The following is a 24,910-nucleotide window of genomic DNA, read 5'->3' as shown; positions in this document are numbered from 1 at the left end:
AGCCGTGAGGTCACAAGGTGTTCACGACCATCCATGGTGGCCGGTCCTATTTTGAGGCTTGGTTCGACAAAAGAGCACACTCACCTTTAGGCTGAGACCGGGGAGAGCGGAGCTCCCAGAGTCACGATGGGGGACAGGACAGGGTGCAGACGTCCGAGGCGGGCTGACTGCCGATGGCGGCAGCCGTGGGGCGCCTTCATAAAAGCAGTAGCTTCGGGGAGTGTCATCAGGCTTGGCCACACCGCCTGTTCGAGGGCACGCGCTCATTCCGGATGCGCGCACCCGGGGAGGGTGAAATGACGAATGGGGACTTAGGGGGCATCCTAAATCTGCCGGGTGACCTGGTGAGTGCTCTGACGGCCCTTTCGCTTGTGGGGCTCATTACTGCAACATCTGTAGCGGTCGTTTTTAAAGTCACTTCTGACCGAGTCACCCACGCAGTCCCCGCCACCCCCTGGGTGTCCCCATTCATTCTCCGAGGAATAAATAATTCAGGGAGGAACCTAAAATGTAGCCTCAGCTCCTGTGGAATTTATGTGTCGTGCAGGACCGCAGCAGCAGTTTCTGTTCACCAGGGATGGCTCCATAACCTTTAAAGGACCTGAGTTGCTGTCCCCCTGTCCTGGACAGAGGCGTGTGCCACATCAAATGGCACAAACGGTGTCCGTAGACGGATGGGGTGTTCGGAGCCCCAGGAGGCTGTCCGGTGTGCCCTGTGCCCCGCGGCGCAAGCCCGGCCGTGCTGGCAGACGCGCTTGCCTTTGTTTCTCAGCGACCCCGCTGCACGCAGGATCCTTAACGTGTGGATTTCAACCTGGGGCCCGCGCCTTGGAGTCACCTGGGGAGCTCTTGAAAATGCCACTCCCGGGCTCCACCCTAGAATTTTCTTTTAATTAAAAAAAAATTATTTTTTGTGATGTTTATTTTTGAGAGCGAGAGGGAGGAAGCGAGCAGGAGCGGGGGGAGGGGCAGAGAGAGAGGGAGACACAGACTCCGAAGCAGGCTCCAGGCTCCGAGCTGTCGGCACAGAGCCCCACGCGGGGCTCGAACCCACGAGCCGTGAGATCGTGACCTGAGCCGAAGGAGGACGCTCAACCGACGGAGCCACCCAGGTGCTCCTTTTTTTTTTTTTTAATTTATTTTTATTTTTTAAGTGTTTATTGTTTGAGAGAGAGCGCTCGCACATGGGGGAGGGGCAGAGAGAGGGAGACTGAGCCAGCCAGGTGCCCCCTCTGGGGACTCTTTTATAAAGGGCACTAAGGCCACTCTTGAGCTTCCGTCGTCATGACCTAGTCACCTGCCAAAGGCCCCACCTTTGCGGGGGGGAGGATGTCAACATACGAAGGGAGGGGAGGGGGACACGAGCATCCAGGCAGTTGTAGTTTCTCAGTTGTCACCTTGGGTAGGCAGAGCTCCCTGGACGTTCTCTTTAGGATGGGCCACGAGACGCTGCGTGTGGCTTGAGGCCAGAAAAGAAGCACGGGCTCTGAAGGTCGGGGTAGAAGCTTCGGGCGCTGTCGCAACCCACGCCTCTTGTCACTTACCGCTGGCTGGCTGGCGCGGAGCCTGCACCTGCTGGGTCCTCCTTCCCGGGTCCTCGTGGCGCTTCTCCAGCGCCTGAGCCAGGTTGGCTGTTGGCTCCGCGACCGAGGGCCCCAGCTTCTCCTGAGGGACGCCCCCATCTCCGGAACCGCGGGCCGACCGACACGGGCTCCCGTCCACCTTGCGGATTCCAGCCTGCCCTCGGCCCCCCACTTCGCGTCCACCCTCTTTCCCGCCCGCCCGCCCGTAGACTTCCAGCTCCCGCGTGAGGCACGAAGGCTGTGTGAGCTGAATGTGGCCCAAGTCCCCCCAAGTCAGTGCTTTCCTGCCAGGAAGAATGAGATAGAAAGAGGATGCCCAGTGCACGTATGTTACAAGTCCCCGGCATGGCGTTGCAACCAACAGCAGGGGAGTGGCGAACGCTGGCACCCCTCTAGGGCACAGTGACAGACCCCCCCCAATATGGTTTTCCATTGTTTTTATCAACACGGAAAAGGTTCACAATATGGCGGTAAGCGGTGGTTCTATTTTTGTTCTCTATGTGCGTATACACAGTAGATTGATTTTTTAATAGGAAAAAAAAATACCTAAAAGGACCAACATGTTTAACAAGGGGTAGGTAGGTAGGTTGTTTTCTTCCCAAAGTTTGTTTATTTTGAGAGAGAAAGCGCGCGAGCAGAGAGAGGGCAGAGAGAGCGGAGAGAGAGAATCCCAAGCAGACTCCACGTTGTCAGCGCAGAGCCCGACCCGGGTCTCCGTCTCATGAACGGTGAGATCACGACCTGAGCCGAAAGCGAGAGTCGGGTGCTCAACCCACTGAGCCCCCCCCCCCCGGGCGCCCCAGTTGTTGGTTCCTTTTTAATGGATTTTATTTCTGGGGCGCCCGGGGGGCTCAGTTGGTTGAGCATCTGGCTTCGGCTCAGGTCACGATCTCACCGTTCGTGAGTTCGAGCCCCGCGTCGCGCTGTCCGCGCAGAGCCTGCTTCGGATCCTCTGTTCCCGTCTCTCTGTGCCCCTCTCCCCCCTTCTCAAAAGTGAATAAACATCAAAAAAAATTTTTTTTAAGGAAAAGAAAAAAGGTTTTATTTCTGAGAGCACTTTTAGGTTCACATCAAGAGGAGAGGAAGGTGCAGAGAATTCTCCAGAGAGCCCCCTCCCCACACACATCCACAGCCAACCCGACAGCAGCCCTCCTCTCCAGAGTGCTCGTGGGTCTCAGCCACCGAATCCACACCAAGTCATTATCACCCGAAGTCCAGGGTTTACATTGGGGTTCGCTCGCCTACATTCCATGGGTTCGGGGGGCCGTGCCATAACACACATAGGTCACTCCGGGACATGGACGTACAGGACGGTTTCACCACCCTAAAAATCCTCTGTGCCCTGCCCATTCTAGGGAGTATTTGGAAGTTTGTTCTGTATTTGTTTTTCATTTTTCCATTGGTTGTATAGTGAGTGTGAATTATTTTTGTAATAAAAATGTTCTTTTTATTAAAAAATTTTGAATGTTTAGTTTTTGAAAGAGAGTGGGGGGGGGAGGGGCAGAGAGAGGAGGAGAGACACAGAATCCGAAGCGGGTTCCAGGCTCCGAGCTGTCAGCACAGAGCCCGACGTGGGGCTCGAACTCACGCGCTGTGAGGTCATGACCTGAGCCGAAGTGCAACGCTTAACCGAGCCCCCCACCCCCACCCCGGGCGCCCCCCAAATGTTATTTTAAAGGAAACCCCAGTTCTTCTGGTCACTCTCTCTCAAAAACGGCGCTGCCCTGGAGCCTGCGGGGAAATGCTGTGTTAGCAATTCCTCCCGCGTGGGGGGCTCTGGGGCTGGGGCCGCCCTGTGCAGGTGCCCGCCAGCCGCCCAGGTGCGCTGCAAGTCGCCACCGGCAGGGCGGCGCTCTCGGGCCGCTCCCTGCTCCCCCAGCCCGCGGAGGGGGCCTGCCCGGACCTGCGCCCCTGCTCGGCTCTGGCTCCGGGTGGGCGGCGGGGACGGCGCTCAAAGAGCAGAGCAGGGCAGAGCCAGCCGACAGGGACTCGCTCGCAGACAGGGGGCAGGGTTCCTTTCGGGTACAGGCCCTGCGCAACGGGGCGCAATGGCACCTGGATTTGTACCTCGGGCTCCGGGGGGAAGGGCGGAAAGCCGCCCGTCTACATCGGTTACTCTCAAAGCTGGTTTGACCTGGGGCCGAGTCCCCACAAGTCCCCGGGGAGGGGCCGAGGGGGAGACAAAATTAAAAGGCGTCCAGCGCCCTCTGTGCTAGCAGTGGATGCATTGAATCAGAGAAGATGCGCCAGCGTGCGCGGAAGAAAAAAAAAAAAAAGGATATAAACTTAGGGACTAACTTATTTGAATGGCCCAAACGTGCCAGGAAGAGCGCTTCCGGCTCCATTCTGACCCTAGCAAGTCGCGCCACCTCTCTGAGCCTCCTCTGGAAAACGGAGACGCATTTATTTTGAATGCTTTAGCCTTTTTATGAAGGATAGCATGCTTCCTGCACCTCTCCTTCTGTGATTTGAATTTGCCACTCTATGTTTTAAGATTTATCCACGGTGATGCACATAGCTCTAACTTAGTGGTTCTCAGGTGGAGGGGGTACCGTCGTTACAACTGGGGTGTCTATCACAAGCCAAGGGTGCTGCGTCACGTTCCGGTGTCCGAGGACAGTCCCCCCCCCCACAGGAACGATGCCCCCCCAAAACGTCAGTAGCGCCGAGGCTGAGAGACGCTCTCCAGTTCACCCGCTGTAACTGCTCTGGGCCACACGGCAGTTCCCCCGTCCGGCCTCTCCTTGAGGGGTTTGGTTTATTGTCATCATCACTCCCCATTCAATACTTCCCCGATCACTCTTGTATACATGTTCCCGCTCCTCATGCTGGATTTTCTCCAGGAGGCTTACCTAGGAGTGGAACTGCCAGGACTCGGGGGGAAAAGCACATTATACGAAATCATATACTGATTTATACCCGCATGTTTTTCTTTTGTAAAGAAATTCTTACCGGGCGCCTGGGTGGCTCAGTCGGTTCCGCGTCTGAAGTCGGCTCAGGTCATGATCTCATGGCTGGTGGGTTTGAACCCCGCATGGGGCTCACGGCCTGGAGCCTGCTTCAGATTCTGTGTCTTCCGCTCTGCCCTTCCCCCTGCTCACGGTCTGTCTCTCTCCGTCAAAAATAAATTTTTAAGAAATTCTTAATATATTGTCCATGTTATTTTTTTTATCTGTTACATGCATTTCCCGTATCCTGTCTCAGTCATGGCTTGTGCTATTTCCCTGGTGTCTTTTGTGGTATACAAGATTTTTATTTTAATGTAGTTGAATGTATCAGTCTCCCAAAGGTTTCAACGCATTCCTTTTGCCTTTTTAACCTCCTGAATTTTTTTGTTTTAATTTTTTAATGTTTATTTTTGAGAGAGTGAGACAGAGCCTGAGCGGGGGAGGAGCAGAGAGAGAGGGAGACACAGAATCCGAAGCAGGCTCCAGGCTCCGAGCTGTCAGCACAGAGCGGGGCTTGAACCCCATGATCGTGAGATCATGACCTGAGCCGAAGTTGGACGCTCAACCAACTAAGCCACCCAGGTGCCCCACTCTTGAATTTATTTTTATGCACGGCATGAGGAAGGGATATAATTGTATTATCCACTTTTCATAAATACAACCACATTATGTTAGCGTTATTAATATTTTCAAATTTTTATTTTTGTCCAGCATTTTGTTTTGAAAATTTTATTTTTTTTTTAATTTTTTTCAACGTTTTTATTTATTTTTGGGACAGAGACAGAGCATGAACGGGCGAGGGGCAGAGAGAGAGGGAGACACAGAATCAGAAACAGGCTCCAGGCTCTGAGCCATCAGCCCAGAGCCTGACGCGGGGCTCGAACTCACGGACCGCGAGATCGTGACCTGGCTGAAGTCGGACGCTTAACCGACTGCGCCACCGAGGCGCCCCTTGAAAATTTTAAATGTAAAGAAACGTTAAAATAGGGCGATGAATACCTCAATGCCTTCTGCCTGGATTCACCAGTTCTCAGCATCTTACCATGTTACACATTTTCTATGCATCTATCTGTCTAAGCTTTTTGTTTTCACTGAACAATTTCAATACTATGATACCCCACTCCTAAATACTAGAGTACTTATTTCCAAGGAATAAGGACTTTTCAAAACAGAACAACAATCCTGTCATCTACATCTGCTATGATTATCTAATTTGTGGTCAAATTTCTGCAATCATCCCAAAATTCCTGTCGTTTTTAAACAGATTTTAACTCTGGGACCAATCTAGGATCACACCTTACATTTGGTTGTCCTGTCTCTTCAGCTTCCTGTGTATAAAATATTACACTATTTATTTGAGAGAGAGAGAGAGAGCAGGGAAAGGGTGGAGAGGGAGAGAGAGAATCCTAAGCAGGCTCTGAGCCATAGCGCAGAGCCTGACGCGGGGCTCGATCTCAGGAACAGTGAGATCATGACCTCAGCCAAATCGAGAGTCGGACACTTCCCCGACTGAGCCACCCAGGCTCAGGTAGGCTTTGGCGTATCCCTCCCGCAGCACGAAGTATTCATTCGCCTCGTTGTTGGTGATGCTGAGTTTCGTCACTTGGTTAAGGTGGTGCTGGCCAGCTGCCTTCGTTGTCGTTAGCCCGTAATTTAGGGGACTCAAGTACACGCTGAGGGTGGGGGGAGAGCTGAGTTCCACCAGGAACACGGTCACAGGGACTCTGGGGGCCTGGTCGGCCCGTCGTGTAGGAGGGGCACTTGGGCCAGGCAGTGGGGACTCCCTGTGAGGAGCTGGGGTCTCGCCCTGGAGCCCTGGTTCTGCGCCCCGGGAAGAGGGCTCCAGGAGGAAGCAAGAATGAAAGAACGGGGTTTTGCGTTTCTTTTTCAACTGCAAAAGACCCCCCTTCGGTATTCAGGACACATCGCTCAATTTTCATAAAGCAGGTTGTAAAGGAGGGTGTATACAAGATGAGGCCTTTATTATTTTAAGAAATAAAACAGAGGGAAAAGGCAGCAGCAAGCAGTTCAGTGGTGGAAGCTTGGTTCTGCACTGGAGAGACTGGATTTGCATCCTGGCCTCTGCCTCTTCCTGGCTGTGTGACTCTGGGCAGCTCGCCCACCCTCTCTGCGCTGGATAGCCATTGTTTCTTTGTGCCTTTCCTCTGGCTGGGGAAGAGAGACCATCTCCCTTGGTAGGGGGGGAAATGCTGGACACAAGGCAGGGCCCGCCTGGTGAGGACCCAGCGGGAGGCAGGCCTGGGACAAGGGCAGTGCCCCTGGCAGCATCTGGGCCCTCAGGGACAGCAGCGAGGGCCTCTGGCCACCGAGGGCGGGACACTGCCTTGCCTTCGTACATCTCGCTCCCCTGACACGTGCCTTCGAATAATCTTTTCTGCTCAGGTCACCCGGAGTTGGGTTTTGTGCTGTGCCTAAGCTCTCTGACCAGGACACCTTTGGAGCCTCAGTGTTCTCGGCTGTAAAATGGCTTTGTTAATAAGGCCCACTTCTCGGCTGCATTGCCAGGATCCTTGAAACAAGGATGGTCAAGCCTGACCACGGTGCTTATGACTGGGTTTAACAAATGCTGGCAAAAACTGCGTGGGTTTGCTTTATGGAAAAGTACTAGAAACGTATATCAGAAAATATTAACTGTTATTAGCTCCGAATGGAGGATTGTGGGTGGTTTTAATTTTAAAATTATTATTATTTCGCTCTTCTGTATTTTCTAACTTGCCTGCAGTCTGATTTGTGTTTTAAAAAGGAAAAATAAACAACCTTCCCCTCCCTGGGCCTTTGCCCTTAACTCTTCTGGCCTGAGATGTGCCGGGGTCCTTCTGGGACGGGGGGAGGCTGGCCTAGCGAGGAGTGCAGGGCCCAGACCAGGGGTGCAGGCAGGGGGTGAGCCCCCTCCGAGCCCTGCCCACCCCGGTCTGCCGGGAGATGCTGAGGGCTGATCCCGAGGCGCCCATAAATGTCTCATAACTGTGACGCATGGCAGGGGAGGCAGAAACCGCTAACACGGCAGTCCTGTTTATTTAGAGGGGGCAGGTGGGGGCAGGGGGCAAGGCGAGGCTGCCTGCCGAGGGGCGGGTGGGAGGCATTTCCCAGACAGCAGAGCTATTCGGATGAAGCCAGGCTCCCCAGGGCTCCTTGCTCTGCCCGCCTTAGAGCTCACTGCAGGGGCGCAGGGAGGAGGGGGAGGCAGGCAGGAACAGAAGTGACTGCAGGCCCCACCCTGGGCCCCCCGGGCAGATGCCCCCCGCCTGGGGTTTCCAAGGCTGCCGTGGCCCTGGGTTAGACACTGGGCTCTCAAGTCAGGCTGACTGGACTCAAGTCCTGCCCCTGGGCTTAGCTAGTGTGCTTTCAGGACAGTTACTTCTCTCCTAGCCTCCCTTGGTGGACCTCCACTTCCCCTTCCCAGAAATGGGTATGACAGTCCCTTCTGCAGAGGACAGTGGTCCCCTCACCCTGGGGCAATTTTGCCCCCGATCTGCAATGCCTACATCCACCGTGGGTTATCACACCAGAGAAGGGGGTGCTAGGATGCCACTAAACATCATAGGGTGCAGAGGACCACCTCCCGCCACCCTCCTCCCAGAAACATCCAGCCCTGAGGTCAAAGGCACTGAGGTGGAGAAGCCTGTCCTGGATGAAGATGAGCATCTAGTGCCACAAAGCGTGCACGGCGCCCGCAGGTGGCGGCTCACATCCAAGCCGGGGCACGGGGACCTTGGCCTCTTGACCTCTCAGAAGCAGGTGTCGAACCTGAGCTGGTGGACGGGGCGCACTGTTTCAGAGAGGCTGGGCTACGACTCTGGGCCCCGCTAACCTTGTTTCCTCCTTCCTCCCAGCTGCCTGGAAAATGTCAGAGTTTTCCAAATGGCCGCTGGCAACTTTCCCTGCACCCTCCTGCTGAGGTCGGGGCCCGAGTGGCCTCCGCAGGGACCCGGGCTGCCGCTCTGATTTACGATGAACTTCACCTTCCGGCCCTCGCTCAGACCAGTCCCAGGGAAGCTGACACAGCGCTGGTCCAGCTGAGAGAGGTCGGAGAGGACAGAGAGCTGCCCACAGAGGCCCCTTTCCTTCTGGACCCCTCACTCAGGAGCTTTCCAGGGACACACCCAGGGCAACACAATGGAGAGTGTGTGTGGGGCCAGATGGCCCCTCCCTCACTTCTGCTGACTGAGCACCAGGGGGAGGGGTAAGAGAGCAGGGCCAGAGCCCTAAACTGGGCCACTAAAGCTGGGTGGGGAGTGGGGGGGGGGGGGAAGGGGAGGGGCCTTTAAGGAACTTTCTAGAAGCCCCACCCATTGCTCCTGTTTCCATTTCATTGGCCAGAACTGTGCCACGTGCCCATTCCTATACACACGGGGCCCCAGAGATGTCTTATTTTCACTGGGAGAAGTTCTGTCAGTAAGGAAGAAGGTGAAACCACGGGGGCCTACAGAAGGCACTTCCTTTGGGAGCTGCCCCTGCAACCTGGTGTTGGGGATGGGAGCTGAGAGACACTAGCAGAGTAGGCCTTTGGCCTTGAATCCTATTTCATAACCAGTTGTATCTCCCCCTTCCTGTGCTGCATTACAGTCTGGTTGCCCTCAAGGCCAAGTTTTCTTGAACTGGGTTTTAGCCTTGCTTTGGGGGCGAGAGCGGGGGAGGCAGGTCTAAACTTCCCAGCCTGGAAAAGAGTGGCTGCAGGTGCAGGCCGTAGAAGCAACTGGGAACCAGAACCGATCCGTGAGGTTGGGAATCTTCTGGGAGGGAGCCGGACCTTCTTGAGAGCAAGCAATGGGAAGTACAACCACCCAAGGGCAGGACAGACCCAGGGGACCCTCCCATGGCAAAGGGCCTCAGTTGATGGGTCCCATTCTTCAGAGTGTCCTGTCACAACTCCCAGGCTGCCGCTGGGTCCCCTTGGCCACCCCATGTGTGATCCTTGGGAGGGAAAGGGGAAGCAGAGGGGGGTCCGCTGTGGATTTCATCTACGGATTCCAGCTCGGGGCACTGGAAGGAGGCTGACACTGGGCCTGAGACACGGGTCTGAGAGACAGACCCATCCTGATACATAAATCGGAGCATGGGAGTCAAGCTCGTAGAATGTACCACGTCACTTCACTTTGACTTCTCAGGACATCAATGTCCACCACGTGCTTTTGAATTCAAGGACAGCTGGGGAAAAGTGCCAATAGACTTTGGCCTTTTTCTTTTTTTAAGGGAAAGGAGGAAGACAACCATCCAGGGGAGCCCCTAACAGGTGGGTCGCTCCTGGCCAACGGGGGCGAGAGGGCTCCGCTATCCACACCCGCAGGGAGCAGGGCTGACCGTTGTCATTCACGGAAGGGCCCGGAAGCTGGGGGAAGAGTTTCTCCACGGCTATTTTGGGCTCCTCTTTAAACTCGGAAGCCTGCTGAGCGGACACGAACACAGAAAGAAAACAGCTCCCGGAGGCAGCAGTGAGCAGACTCTTTACTCTGGCGGATTATACACCATCAACCACCTGTTCCGGCTCGTGTCCCCCTGAGAGGGGCCGGTGAATACAAACAAAAATAGTTCTCTACAAAACCAAGTTTCCAGCCTTCCCAACCCTCCTTCCTAACTCCCTCCCCCAGACGGTGAGTTCCTTGGTCACCAGGCCTCACGGAGTCTGGTGGGTTGCAAAGGAAAACAAAGAAAGAAGAGTTGTAGGCAACAGGAGTTCGGGGTCCGCTGGCCTATGGTAAGCCAGGGACAGGCGCAGGGGGTGTCTGCAACAGTCGCATATGTGTGTGTGTGTGTGTGTGTGTGCGTGTGTGCGTGTGTGTGTGTTGGGAGGCAGACCTGGAGGTGTTGAGGTGAGAATTTCTCCCCACCCGCTGTCTCACCACCAGCAAAAAAAAAAAAAAAAAAAAAAAAAAAAAAAAGGGGGGGGGGCGGCGGGTGATACAAAAGAAAACCTAAGACCCAAATCGCAGGCGGCTGGGGCCAGAGCCCCCACAGCGCCCCCTGCGGCGGCGGAGGGCAGTGCCGGGGCGGGGGCAGGTGCCACTGACCGCGGCGGGAGGAGGCGGGAGGGCTCTGCTGTGTAGCACCTGGGAGCAGCTCGGGCCGCACCCTTCTCGCCGCCCGGCCTCGGGCGCCGGCCCCCGGGCCCTCGAGCCCCCCCAGGGCCGCCCCCCGGGCGCAGGGTCCCCTCCGGGCCGGGCTCAGCAGCCCAGGCGGGCGGCCAGCCCCAGCAGCAGCAGGCAGCCGAGCAGGGTGGCGGGGCGCGGGGCGGTCCCGGGCGCGCGGTCGCAGTCCAGGCCGCCGTCCTCCGCGGCGGGGTCGCAGCGGGGCTGCTCGCAGCGCACGCCGGTGTAGCCGCGCGGGCAGGCGCAGCGCTGGTTCTGCAGGCAGGTGCCGCCGTTCTGGCAGAGCAGCTGGTCATCGTCACACACGTTGGCTGCAGGGCGGAGGGGCGGTTAACGCGGGCGGTGGCCCGGTCCACCCCCGCCCCCCTCGGTGGAGCTTCTGCGACTGGGACGGGCCGGGGGGGGGGTGGGTGTTGGAGGCCCAGGGCGCCCTTGGTGAGAAACGCCCCAGCGTGGATGGTGACGGTGGCCAGGCGAGAGCTGGCCCCCGTCTCCTTCCCGCCACTGCCCTCGGCTCTCCCCGCCTACTGGCCTTGCGACGCACCTGCTCTCTCTCCTCCAGAGCTTTGCACCTGCCTTTCCCTGTGCCAGGAGCGCCCTTCCATCATCCTTCCCAGGCTAGCGCCCACTGTCCTTTCGGTCTCGCCAGGCCACCGCTTGCTCGGACAGCTTCCCACCCTCCCGCTCCGCAAACCCGTCCTCGTCAGCCAAATCCCACCAACCGCCAACTCCGCCTCTGCCTCCGACTCCCCGCTCAACCGGCCCCCAGATCCGCCGCCTCCCTGTTCCCACCTGGCACCGGCTCCATTCCCTGGTCGCCTCGGGCCTCGCCCTCCGCCCCGGGCCCCGCCCCGACACGCCCCTCGGCCGCAAGCCCCGCCCCGACGCCCGTGGCCCCGCCCCCGGGCGCGCACTCACGGTAGCAGCCCTGGCGCCAATAGTGCGTCGGGAGGCAGTCGTCGCACTTGGGTCCCGCTGCGCCCTCGCGGCACTCGCAGAAGCCGGTCTCGTTGCACCGGTCGTGCACGGAGCCGATCTGGTTGCAGTTACACTCTGGACGGGCACGGGCACGGCGTGCGGTCAGGGCGAGCTGTGCGCGTCCTCCGCACCGACCCCCACCCCGCCCGGCCCCGCATCCCTCCAGCCTGCCCCCCGCCCTTCCCCGGTGATGCACCCCACACCGTGTCCACGTGCGCGCACGGCTGCCCGACGGGCCAGATCTCGAGGGAAGGCGGTAGCATCCATTAGCCACTCCCTCCCCCTGGCCCCGGGGGCAGCCCCAACCCCTCTCCGGGCCTCAGCCTCAGTCTGTGTAACTGGAGGGAGCGCTGAACCTTCCCAGATCCAAAGCGCTTTAAGATCCATGACAGGTGGGAGGAGCCTCATCGGGGCAGGGCATCCGGGTCGAGGGGCTGCTGGGGGAGCAGGGAGCACACAGGGTGGGAGGAGGCCTCCAGCCTCCCTCAGCCCCTTCCCTGTTGGTTTCTTGGCGGGCCTCTGCTCTGTGGGAGGGGGCAAAGGTCCCCACTCTGGGAATCCTTGAAGCAGAGGAGGCAGAGAGAGGCAAGGAGAGAGGAATGTATCCGGGAGGCAGGGAATGCCTCGACTAGGATCGGGAAGCCCCACCCTGTCCCCACAGCTGGCCAGTGTGCCATCGGCGGCACGATTCCATTTGGGTCACTTTAGAGTCGATGGAATTATCTGAAGGCCAATGCCATAATTTAGACTGACCGCTCCAGCCCTGCGGGCAGCCCCTCCTCTGTGAAGCCAGAGCTGACCTGGTGGGCGGAGGATGGGCAGCGGGATGCCAAGGGGGCTGGGCCCCCGAGGACCGAGCACCGGCCTCCAGTGGAGACAGAGGCAGGGGTGGTGGGCAGCCCTTCCAGGCTGCTGGGCGCTGGCCGGGGCCTTGGGTCTGGCCTTTTGGGATGGCCTGCCCGTGCCCGGGCCCAGGGCCCCCACAGATTGCTTCCCTACCCCCAAACCAGTCCTGGAGCAGAGTGTGGAGAGAGCAGATGGAGCGCCCCCTGGGTCTTATAAGCTGGGCCTCTGCTTATGAAGCACTGGGGGGCGCCTGGGTGGCTCAGTCGGTTGAGCGTCCGACTTCAGCTCAGGTCATGATCTCACGGCCTGTGAGTCCGAGCCCCGCGTCAGACTCTGTGCTGACAGCCTCAGAGCCTGGAGACACAGATTCTGTGTCTCCCCCTCTCCTGCTCATGCTCTGTCTCTGTCTCAAAAATAAATAAAAACGTTAAAAAAATTACAAAAAAAAAAAAAGCACCAGAAGGACTTTGTTGGAAGAAAAGCTTCAGCCACGAAAAATGGGTTGAAAACCTTTGATCTGGAGGCTCCTGGGTGGCTCAGTGGGTTAAGCGTCTGACTCTTGATTTCGGGCTCAGGTCATGATCTCACAGGTTTGTGAGTTCGAGCCCTGCGTCGGGCTCTGCCCTGTCGGTGCAGAGCCTGCTTGGGACTCTCTCTCTCCAAATAAATGGACTTAATTAAAAAAAAAAACCCTTTGATCTAATCCACTTCTCCGTTTTACAAGCAGGGAAACTGAGGCCCGTAGCAAGCTCTAGAACCAGTCTTTGTAACTAGTGGTTCTGCGATCCCAGTGCCTGTGGGAGGTTCCTCATAGAGCGGATTCCGGAGCCTTCTGTCTTTGGAGACGCCCAGCTGACGTGGGCCCCCCCCCCCCCGCCTTCCCGGGGGATTCGGACACAGGGCTCTCAGGACCCCGCCCGGCCCGCCCCACCAGCAGCGCCCAGGCCGCGCGCCGCGGCCCGGCCCGAGCGGCTCACCGATGCACACGTTCTCGTCGTCCAGCTCGGCGGAGCCGTTGCGATAGTAGCCCAGGCGGCAGTGCTGGCAGTGCTGGCCTCGCGTGTTGTGTTTGCAGCTGACACACGTCACCACGTTCAGGAAGTCGATGTAGCTGCAGCGGTTGGAGTGGCCGTAACACTCACAGTCTGGGCCGGCCGAGCGTGAGAAACACCACGGGTCAGTGGGCCAAGGGAGACCGGGCCTTCCTGCCACCCCCTGCACCGTGTATTGGGGGAAACTGAGGCACGGGGCGAGGACAGACCAGCCCGGGGCATGCAGGGAGCAGGAAGGTGCCGCGGGCCGCCAACGCTTCCCTGTCCCAACGCGGGAGGAGACAGGAGGACCGGTGTGTTCGCCCAGCCCACGGGTTCCCACCTGGCCCCGGGGGGCAGGGATTCAGGGAGGGCCAGCGGCTCGGAAGGCTGCCCGTGTGATGCCGGGGCGACTGGGAATGATTCATGCAGGGAGGGTGGGTCGCGCAGCCAGCGTGAGCGCAGGAAGGACAGTGCCTGGGGGCGCGGCGCTCAGCGCGGCACCCCCCCCCCCGGGTGACTCGGCAAAGGGGAGATGCGTGCATGGGTTCCGGGGCGAGATGGAATGGGCCAGGAGCTTCCTCCACATGCTGCTTTGGAAGATCACTGGACGGAAAACGCCCACCTGCCGGACCTTTTATTATTAGCCTGAGCTGTTCTGCAAACGTGACTGGCACCAGAGGGCCTCCTCTCGCACAGCCCCCTGAGAATGGGTACCGTCTTAGGGTTTGTGCCCCGGACGTCTCTTTCTGCCCCCCTGATAGTCTTGGCCTGGCTTTGGACTCTTACTGCAGGTACACGGTCCCACCCACACCGAGGACAGCCACCTCTGTGCCATCCTGCCGTTTCTCCCAGCCCTCCCCCTGCTCCAGGGACTGGGCGAGTCCCAAGACTGCCGGGCAAGGCATCCCGAAGGCATGGGAATTGGCTCCCCGTCCCAAGAAGGCAGCTATCCCTTGGTGTCCCTCCTAAGGGGCTCAGCACCCCCTCGAACAGGAAAGCCAGTGTGACTGCCCTTGAACGGGCAAGACGCTGGCCGCCCTCCTGAAACACCATCTGTGCATCTCTGGAGGACCGAACCTCCCTTTCGTGATGGGAGAGGAAGGAACTGACGAGGTCTTGGTGGTCAAGGGCATGGGAGACCTTGGAGAAGCGAGCCTCGGAGCTGTGCCCAGGAGGAGGCGGTGGGCCTGCCACACCTTTGGCCTCCTGGACCTGCCCCCTCCGCCTGTCCCCCCCGGGAGCAATGAGAAGGTGAGCTATCTCCCAAGTGTCTCAAGGAGTGGCACCGGTGACCCCTGTGTTCCAGCTCTTGCTTCGACCAAGACGGGCCCCTGGGCTACACCTCCCAGGGGAGCCAGGACAGGCTATTTCTGGAAGCTCTGGTGCCTGCCCTGTGCCTGCCCACTGTGCTTCTGACTCATACCTGCTCCCAGCTCCCTTGGGAGGGAGGACTGAGGGAAGAGAGGCTCGGTTTCACCTTGACCCAGCTACTCCGGGAGGGGTTTCGGAGCCAGGCATGGGTCCTCCGTCTTGTATCACCGATTTCCAGTGCAGGTGGGGGGAGAGGTGGCTGAATCCAGCCCGGGGCCATCCTCTTACCTTGGAATTCTTCAATGGGCACCACTTCAGCAGATTTGGGCTTGAGCTGGAAAGGTCTGGAGGCCGGGGCAGGGGCGGGGGCAGCAGCAAAGGTGCCCACAACTTGGAGAGACGAGAAATACGCTCTTTCGTCGCCACGGTCCAGCTGCCGAGGGCAGGCTGTCCGAGCCCAGGGAAAGCGCAGCGGAGGGTCCCACGGGGCCCTGGGCACGTTCACCTGCTCAGATCTGAGGGGGCACAGCACATCCGGGAGCCACGCAGAAGCAGCCCTCTGCCTCCGGTGCCCCTTCGGAGACCGCTTACACACTCGGCTGGATTAATTCTCCCAAATTACTTCTCTAGCCCCAGCATCCCCCGACAGCATGCTAAGTGCTTTGCTGACGCTGAATGATTTTCTGACTGATTGCGAATATCGCTTAGCTCTCTCCTCTCCTCTCCAAACTCCCGTGGGCATCAAACCCAGAGTGTGCACCTGGCATACGAGGCTCTGGCATCTCCCTTTCTGAAGCAATCCCCACCCCCCGCTCCAGCCACAGCGAGTCCTTTCCTATCCACGGACCCCCCTGCCTGCAGGTGTATCGAGCCATGAACCCAGACAGCACCTGCCTTCCGCATCACAACTCCCTGGGGCCCGGCCCCATCTTTGTGAGTGAGCACGACACTATCCCGGCAGCAAAGTCGGCTCCGCTTCCCTCTGGGAGTCTGCGGTGCCCTCGTCGGTCCCGTCCGGGGCAGGGTAGCGAGGGCTCCAGAGGCCCCATCACCAGGGAGGGAGTCAGGGGCCTCCAGCTGCTGGGAACCGCAGACCCTCACTGGTTGCGGCTCTAGCTCCAGAACTGCCTGCCAGCAGAGGGCGCTCAGAGCCCCGCTCACGGCTCCCGGAGGGGCCCGGGTTGCTGTCCAGACAGGCTTTCGGACCTAACGTCCAGGGAGCAGGTGAGCTGGGCTGGGAACGGCCTCCCGACTTGGAGGGTCGGGCAGGGCCCCCGTGTGCTTCAAGTGAACGTCCATCGAGGCTACAAACGAGCCTGTGCGTGTCTCCTCCCCCTGCTGTGGGACACTGAGGCTCTGGGCTTGGTATCGACACCATCGACGGCGCCCCCTGCCCCGTTGGGGGGATCCCACCGCCAAGCCTTTGCCCCGGCTGGTCCCGCCGCCACCTGGGATGCGCTCTCTTCCTTCATCCACCGGTAGTCAGCCCCTGGGTCTGAGTCCGCCACCCCATTCCTGCAGGAGGGCCTGACCCTCTCCGAACTCCCCTCCCTGCCCTGGGGGGTCCTGTAGCTGACAGTGGCAGGGCAGGATTCCCGTGGTCAGGGCAGAGTCCCCACTTAGCCCCGAAGCCCATGGGGGGAGTGTAGGATTAACAGGGGTTGCGTCACACTGGATCCCTCTAAGAAGGTGAGCGCTGGGGTGTGAGCAGATGGCTCTCCGAGGCCCCTCCCCTCAGCTCCCGAGGGGCCCCCCCCCCCCCCCCCGCATCCCAGCACCTACACCTGCTAACTCCGCTACATAGGGAGGGGCCTGCGGTCTAAGGAACTTTCCCGCCCCCATACCTTCTGCACTGGAGGGCATCTGGGGCCCGGGGGAGCTCTCCCCGAGGGGGGCAGCTGTAGATGGCCTGATCCACTCTTGGGGGGAAGAAAAGGAGAAACCCAGTTATGCGACAGGTGGGGCTGGGGGATTTGGGGGGCACCCGGAGTCATCACACACCCATAGGACCCTTAGCAGAAGCAGCACGGTCTACACTGGCAAAGTGGAACTGGGTCCCGGTCTACGGGAGAGGCAGCGTCTACACCTACTACAGCCTGTGACCTGAAGCCAGAGAAGAGGGGGGCGGGGCTGAGCCTGAGAACCTGCGCACTTTGGGCCGTCCTTTCTTCGGCGGGACACCTGATTATACGACCCTTCTGCCCTCCCTGTGTTGTCCCCGAACCTACTGAGGGTAGAGAGGGATCCAGTCCCGTATTTGGGCGCAGACCTTTCTGTGCCAAAGTCCCTGGCTGATGGCTGTAAAGGGGAGCAGGGGTCATCAAACGCGTCCAGAACGGTCTTTGAAGGCTGCCTGTCCGACACCAACGCGGGGACCGGAGCCCCTCCACCATCTGACCCGCCCTCCCCAGCCCACAGCGTGGGCCCATTTTCGCCAGGGACCGCGATGCGAGTCAACCCCCAGGGTCGCCGTGCCCGTCCCCAAGACTAAGCGGCCACAAAGCGGGGGAAGCGGGCAGGGCTGGCGAAGGCAAGGCATGGCTCTGCACTGAATTTCAAAAGACAAACCCAGAGGGACAGGGGAGAAATCGGATTCTTTCCACTTCTTAAAGGGATTATGCACGATGCCGGCTGGTGGGGAGAGACAGAAAATCTACCAGCTAAAAAGTGCAGGAGACCTTCCAGCTGGGCGCTGGGAGCCTTTGGGCATCGAATTGACATTAATACGGGGCTCAGCGAGGAGAGAAGGCTGCAGGACCCAAATTGGCAAGGGCTTAATTAGAGCCGAAACAAAAGCAGCCCCGGAGCCTTTTTGCTTTAGAGCCTTTCTCCCACCACCCTCTGCGGGCGAGGATTAGTGGTCCTGAGCAGCTCTTCCTGCCCCACAGCCTCTGCCCTCCAGACAGCTAGACATCGGCAAGACGGAGAAACGTCTGGGCCAGAGGGTCACGGGCCCAGCTGGACTCCGGTCAAAGAGTCTGAAGCACCTGTCGGGAGGCACGTGGGGAGACTCAGGACCTTTCTGGGGGCTGGGAGCCGGGGGCAAGAAAGACCCCTGGCTGGGCTCCCCGGGACACGCTCAGGTGCGCGGGAAGAACGGTCTCACCGCGGCCTGTGTCGTGTGCCAAGGCCAGATGGAGGTCCCTTCTGTTCCTTGGGAATCAGGGAATGGCTCCAGGGGGGGGGGGGGGGGTTTGGGGTGGTGCTGGGTGGCTGTGGAGGCAGCTATCTCTCCTCTGGAGTCGGTGAGCCCCGAGTTCGAATCCTCCCTGCGCGTCTCTGTAATCCTATTTATTACCTTGAGCGGCTGCCTCTTTCTTTCTTCTCAAACAGCTTTATTGAAGTATAGTTTACGTGCCATGAACTCCACCTGCTTCTTCCCAAGCCTTAACATCCTCACCTGTGGGACCAGGAACTAACGGTCCTGTCCCCTCGGAACTGTGGGCCCAGAAGTCCACACTCCGCCAACTGGAGGGACCGTCATTATTAGTGGGGGTCCACGTACATGGGGCCCAGGGAGGGCACAGGCTTCAGCTGCTAGGAGGAGCGATGACCTCCGAGACACGGGCTGCTGGGGTCACTGACTGTCACGCTGGAGCCACCTCCTGCCCCAAAGCGCCCTGCCACCCTCACTGGGGTCACCACTCAAGCTGACCACGACCCACTGAATGTTTGAGGAGTGCGCCTTCTCACCACCTGGGTCCCGGGGACCCTCGTGATTCGCACCCCCCCTCGCCTGGCTCGCCGCCCTGATCTGAGCCTCTCTCAACCTCCCAGCCTTGCGGCTTGCCCTGAACCGCGTGCACCAAATCCGAAGCAGCTCAGAAAATGGGTTCAAGGTTACTCCGTATGTGTGTGTGTGTGCGTGTGCGTCCGGTCCCCACCCAGACAGACCACTGTTTGCAGGCAGACACAGCACCCGCTATAGCGAATTTTGCTCCCGTATCCCCATCACAGACGTTGCAAAATCAAGCAAAAGCCTCAGGCGGCCAGCTTATGTCCTGGCATTCCCAGCATGGACCCAGCCTTCACCCCAAAGAGGACCCCTGGGCCAGGAGGCTCCCCTGTAACTCCTGAATCTCCTGACCAGCCCCTGCCTCCTGCAAATACCGCCCTCCCCGTGGAGAAGGGCAGAAATCAAGAGTGTGTGTGGGGGGTGTCACCCTCTGGGTCCCATGGAGGAGCTGAGCCAGATGGCCCAAGAACAAGGGGGACTTTTCCTCCGCAGGTCCGTGCGCAGAGGAAGGAAGGGTCACGGCACCGTCCAAGGAGCGAGGAGCCCCTGCCGTCTCCCCTCTGCTGGGGCTCACTGCCGAGCTCCCCTTCCCAGCCGGGACCAGGGAGAATTCCCTCGGCCACGTCCTCCTGGCACCCTCCGGGAAGGATGGATCGTTTCGGACTCCTGGCATTTGCAGTGGGCGGGGACAGGACATTTCCAGCACCCCAGGCCTCGAATACACACCAATCCCAACTTCGGAGGGGAATTCGAACCAGAGAGCGGGTGTCTCCGAGCCTGTCCATCGCTGCGGACCCCTAAGAGTGGCTGCTCCGGTTGACGCGGTGTGGGATGCTCGCCCTGGCCTAGCCCTGCCCCCCGCCCCTCCCCACGCAGCCCAGAAAAGCCCAACAGTCCCTACTCTAAAAACCCGGGCCCAGAGGTGCCCTCCTGCCTCGCTGATCAGAGAAGCTCGTCCTCTTGGCTCAGTCTGTGCTGTGCACTCCCAGGGGTCGGCTGCCGAGGCGCCGGGGGCACAACAGGGTGCGGGGTGGCGGCGCCTGGGGCAGAGCACTGAGGCAGGAGCCCCCCTGGGAGACAGGCTTTGGGCGCACTTCGTGTGGCCTGGATGTCACTAGGCCCCTCCCCCGGTTCCTCGGTCACCCCGTTCTCTCGGCCATGCTGGTCTCGGGGATCCTCCTGAGCTGTGCTTTGGGGGGCAGGAGGTAGAAGGGTCCAGGCTAAAGTGAGCCCCAGATCCCCTGGCTGGGGCCCAGTAACAGATGGGCCCGGACGGCCTGGAGGCCCCTCAGCCCCACACTCTCGTGGCTCTAGGGTCTAGTGTTCTCTAGTCTAAGAGCCAAGCTCCTATAGCAGGTGCACATCACAGAGGTGGGGGAAAGGCCGGGACAGCTGGGCCGTAGCTGGGCACCCACCTGCGGGCTGTGGGGTGCTGGGGGCCCCGGGGCCCCGCGCAGCGGATGTGGAGAGGGCAAGAGTGCTGGGGGCCCCTCTCATGGCCACGGTGGCCACAGGGGCTTTGGGGATGGGGTCCTTCCGGGGCCTACCGATGCCTGGCAAGAGATGAGAAGGGGAAGAGAGGGTGGGAAGTTGGCGGGGACGGGGAGTTGGCGGGCGTGGGGGGTCGGCGGGGATGAGGGGTTGGCGGGGATGGGGGCAACGCAGCAACTTCCGGCCTCACTGAGCCGGCCAGCATCCCCTCCAGAATCCAGCTTCCTCTGCCGCAGGGAACGGCCCAGGGTGGGCTGTGGCCCCGCTCAAGCATGTCTGAAACGGGAGGTGTGCCAGTGGTTGACTCGACACCGGCCAGTCCCCTCCTGCTAACTCTAAAAGCAGACGTGCTACCCACCTGGGGGGAGGGTGCCAGGATTCAATGAGGTCCTGGAAGGACCCTGCGTAGCTGGTGCCTGGTGCTGTGAGGGCTTGAGAGCCGGTGGCCTGATGATGGACGTGAGGATGACACTCACGCCCACCCCTCCCTTCCCCCCCTCCCCCTCGGGCCTGAGCTGGATCCCAGCTTACCTGTCCCAGCCTCACGGGGCTCGGGGGACTTCTGCCACTGGCCAAGAACAAGGGACCCCCCCCCCCCGACTCTTGCCCGGCAGGAGAGGGAGACACGGGAGGGGGTGGTTCACCCAGGGGCTGCGGGGACCCTTTCCAAAGCAGCACTAACCAGGAAGCTCGAGGGAAGAAATGGGAGATGCGCTGGCTGCAGGCCACAGCACAGGGGACGGGAGAGGCAGGCGGAGGTGAGAAGTGAACGGGGGGGGGGGGGGGGGGACAGAAGTGGGGAGAGGCCGGCGGCCACGGGCCGGGGAAGCCCCTTCTTTTCTCTCCCGTTCTTGCCAGGAGTCGCAAAGAGGCTCGGGCCCCAGGGGCCGTCCCCAGGGCAGCGGGCTCGGAGCGTACTTACTGCCAACAGCAGAGCCTGCGGCGGCACCTGCGGGGAGAGAAGGAGGGTCACCGGGCCTCTGGCCACCTCCTCCCTGCACAGGAGGGGATGGCGGGGCTGGGGGAAGGAAACCTGGAGGCGATGATCCCACTTCATCCTGAGCCCTGAGAGGGAGGGGCCGCCTTAGCCCATTTTGCAGATGCAGAAATGAAGTCTCAGAGCCGTGACTTAACCCCGGGGCACCTGCTGGTAAGTGTCAAGCGCTCCACTGGGGGCTTCACCCGCACCCTCTTCTTTGATTTTGGACTCTCAGGTCCTGCCGTGCAGGTGGGGGCCTTTCTTCGGCGGTGCCACCAGGCACAGGCCACCAGGGAGAAAGCACCGCGTGGGTTCCCGTCTGGGGACATGTGGACGTGGCCGAATGACTCATTGAAAAATAATCGTAGCAGCTGCTATGTGCTGAATGCTTGCTATGTGCCAGGCACGTGCCCAGCACGGCCCCCATGGGGGCCTTTTAGTCCCCACACAACCCCACAGGGCTTTGGGATGGGCCTGATTCCACGGATCAGGAAATGGGGCTCCGGGTGAAACAGCCTGTCCGAGGCCATAGGGCTGTGAGTGGCAGAGGCCCTTCTGTCCGTGCATGCCCGCCCCGGGGCGGGTGATGGAGGTGTAGGTCATGGTCTGACCGGGGAGTCTGGAGATACCATGGTAAGAATCATCAGCACCGGAGGGAAGGAGCTGATGTCAGGCTTCCCCCCGCCCACCCCCGACCAGGTGTTCCGGAAGAAAGAACAGGGGCAAGGATGCCCCTTGGAACACTGGGAGGCCCTCCAGGGGGGAGGCTGTGGTGTGGAGAGTGGGGTATGACCCCCCCCCCCGCCCCCAGTGAGCCCTGCAGGACAGCTAGGGACAGATCAGGGGACCCCTGATCTCAGAGGGCCTTGTAGGGGGGCGTGCGGGCTGGGCTAGGATTCTGAGGGCCTGGGGGTGGGGTGTGATGAGGGGAGGGGGGCACCCTGGTGAGGAGCGCCCTTTGCTTGCAGAGGGGAGGGGACCGGAGGGCCCCTGAGGGGAGGGCCACTATTGCAGCAGCAAGGGAGGAGATGGGGAGCCAGAGCTGGTGGTGGTGGAGGGGAAGGTCCAGAGTCAGGGGTGACCCCCCCAGACTTTCAGCTTGGCTCCCTGGGTGCTGGTGCCATTTACTGAGATGCAGACGTTGGGGGGGGGGTGGTGAGGGCAAAATTAGCCTGGGAGTGACTTGTTTCTGTCTGTGTCTTGGGGGCTGTTTTCTTCTCGTTGTCCTAGAGAAGGTGGGGGTCCCAGGGGCGGGGACAGCGTTAGGCTGAGGATACTAGAATCTCCAGCCTCATCTCTGCTCCTGGGTATTCCAGAAGAAACCCCTCCTTCCCCAGGGGCGGGGTGGGACTCTGGGGAAGCGGGGACCAGCTCCAGGAGCTCCCCAAAATCAAGGGGCTTCACCTGCCCCTGCAGGATGGAGGGGAGAGGGTCCAGAGGCAAAGCCTGGCGTGTGTGTGTGTGCGCGTGCCCGTTGCTGGCTGGACAGAGCAGGTGGCCTGCAGGTCTGAGCAGGTCTGTGAGACTGTCAGTGCCTCGTCAGGAGACTCCGGCAGATCCTTCCAGGTGGAGGATGGAGAGGAGGTGGGGCAGAGAGCAGGGATGGGGAGGCCAGCAGGACAGATATAGGGAGGCAGACTGCCAGTCAGAGAGGAAGGTGACAGCCACTAAAGAAAGGCCTCAAGAACCGGTTCCAACAAAGAGATGGGTCGGGCACCTGGTGGGGAGGGAGCCGGGCGGGGCGGCTGTCAGCGCCCAGAGCTCTGGGCGCCTTTGAAGGCCCAGAGTGCTGTGAGTGCCTGGCAAGTCAGACCTTCAAAGGCCTGTCGCCCAGCACAGGCACGACATGCCTGTCATGGCCTCGCTGTGAGGCCTCCAGCTTTGATCAGCCTAAAGTCACATAAATCTTTCACGTTGGCGGAGGGAGGGCACCAATGGAGGGGCTCCTGCGGGGGCCCCCCGGGCGGGCAGGTGGGCGGGTGGCCCCGGGGCGGGACGCCCAGTGGCGGGCACATAGCTCGCTGCTGGACTAAGGCTGCTGGGCCTCAAGTCTGCTCATCTAGAGAACGGGGGTAATAATAATCCCGCCCTCGGGGCAGCTGTGAGAGCTGAGCCAGAAGCTGTGCGTTTGCGCGTGGTGCAGCGTCTCTACCGCAGCTCGGGGGCTCCCTGGGATTCGTCATGTCATGAAAGCAGCCATGGACTGTGCTGGGGGTCCCTGGTGAGTGGGGTCCCCCGACCGGTGCTCACGATGTAGGCCCCAAGGGATGGGCACGCCCCAAGGAACACGTTCCCGGCCCGGGAGGCTGAGCCCGGAGGAGAGGACTGTGCAGAGAGCGAAGGCGGGGAAGGCTGCGGGGATCTCAGGCCAGGGCCTCAAAGGACCGCCCTGGAGAATGGGCTAATAGGAGACCCGCTTCCAGGAGCGAATCTGAGGGTCCTGGTGACCACGCAGCGTGCGGTGCCCGTGTGGCCGGTTGTACATGCCCTACGGACGCCGGGTATGAGGGGCGGTGCTGAAAATCACGGCCAGGAGGGAGGGAGGGAGGGGCCTCCACCACCCTCCTCCTGACACCCTGTGGTGCCTTCTCTCCAGCCCGCAGGGCTCAGAAGGGGAAGGACGAGTCGCTCAGCTGGGGTTTCCCTCTGGCCGGGCCCAGAAGGGGGGGGGTTCGGTTCCTGCAGGAGGCAGGCGGGTCTTACTTACAAGGCCTGACGCTGGCGAGCCGCGGAAGACGCGGGGACGCGAGTGTACGTGCAGGCACGCTCGCGTGTGCGTGCACACGGCCGCACGCGTGTCTGTGCGCACGTGTGCTCACGTGTGCGTGCGCGACCCACGGCCCCCCCCCCCAGGTTGAAGGGCGGGAGGGGCCACAGCCTCGCCGGCTGGGGGCGGGTGGGGGGGCACCGCTGGGGGGCGCTGTGGCCGCTCGGCCCTTACGTACACGCGTTGGGAGAGCCGTGGGGCAGCGGCAGGTAGGAGCCGGCGCGCCAGGACCGCGTGCGGAAGTTCCTCTTGCACTTGCCGCAGTCGGGGCCCGTGGTGTTGTGTTCACACTCACACTGCAGGCTGCCCTCGCGCACGGAGCACAGGCTGGCGTGCAGGTTGCACTTGCACCTGGGGGGACACGGAGGGCCAGAGAGGTCAGTGCACGTCGGGGGCAGGCGGGCAGGGCCCCGGGGAAAGGAGAGCGCGGCCAGGAGGCTAGCACCCTCCTTCAGGACCGCAAAATCCACCCCCGCCCCCCACCCGGTCCGCTCCCCTCGCTGATGGTGTTTGCAGGGCCTTCCTGCATCTCAGGGCAGGCTCACGCGGCGACCTTGACGCAGACGCCGTATCCTCATCATCTTTGCTCGTGACGGAGGCAGGTTGGCGGGCGAGAAGAGACGCTCACCAGCCCTCCCCACGCAGGCCAGGTTCCCCGCCCCGGGCTGCACCCCTGCTCCCCGCCTCCGCCCACGCCCTTGAGGGCAGATGGAGAGAACCCCCGCTCCCCAACCCCCGGTCGGTTCATCCACACATGTATTATTCATTCGTTCATTCAAATATTTATAGGCAACTCATTATTCTGAAATCCGGTAAATAAAGGGAGGGAGTCAGGCATGTCCTGTCTGTCCTGTGTAAACTGTACCTCCGGGTAACCAAATGTGGGATGGGGGGATGTTTCTTTTTATAGAAGCATCCCAGCTAACAACGGGAGAAGAAAGCAGGCCTAGAAGGCCACCGTGGAGCAGGCCTCACTCCATGCACGGCTCTGGGCTCTGGGCTCTGGGCTCTGGGCGTCCGCAGCCTGCAACCTCACAAGAGGCGGCCGGCGGGACGAGGCTTCCCAAGGGAAGGACACGCGGGACCCCGAAAGCGATCTCAGCCAAACAAACGGAGCTCGAATCTGATCA

The 24,910-nt window shown here is 60.5% G+C and overlaps 1 protein-coding gene across 2 annotated transcripts in view; it reads right to left on the bottom strand.

Moving 5' to 3' along the window:
- Positions 1–9,975: 9,975 nt before the first annotated feature.
- Positions 9,976–24,910, bottom strand: part of NTNG2 (netrin G2) — a 67,363-nt gene continuing 52,428 nt past the window's right edge. Inside the window, exons 5-12 of one of the 2 annotated variants that reach the window (XM_030293738.1) lie at positions 23,959–24,131; positions 20,957–20,983; positions 19,959–20,096; positions 16,652–16,726; positions 15,096–15,197; positions 13,440–13,607; positions 11,557–11,691; positions 9,976–10,949 (exon numbers count right to left, since the gene is read on the bottom strand). In XM_030293738.1, coding sequence (XP_030149598.1) covers positions 10,714–10,949; positions 11,557–11,691; positions 13,440–13,607; positions 15,096–15,197; positions 16,652–16,726; positions 19,959–20,096; positions 20,957–20,983; positions 23,959–24,131 — 1,054 coding nt within the window. In that variant the 3' untranslated portion in view covers positions 9,976–10,713. The remainder of the gene's footprint in view (positions 10,950–11,556; positions 11,692–13,439; positions 13,608–15,095; positions 15,198–16,651; positions 16,727–19,958; positions 20,097–20,956; positions 20,984–23,958; positions 24,132–24,910) is intronic. The other variant, XM_030293739.1, reaches the window with a different exon arrangement.

This window comes from Lynx canadensis, chromosome D4 (genome assembly GCF_007474595.2).
Source record: "Lynx canadensis isolate LIC74 chromosome D4, mLynCan4.pri.v2, whole genome shotgun sequence".
NCBI lineage: Eukaryota > Metazoa > Chordata > Mammalia > Carnivora > Felidae > Lynx > Lynx canadensis.
The sequence above is the reverse complement of the archived record's forward strand: the minus strand, read 5'-3'. Positions and strand labels throughout refer to the sequence as shown.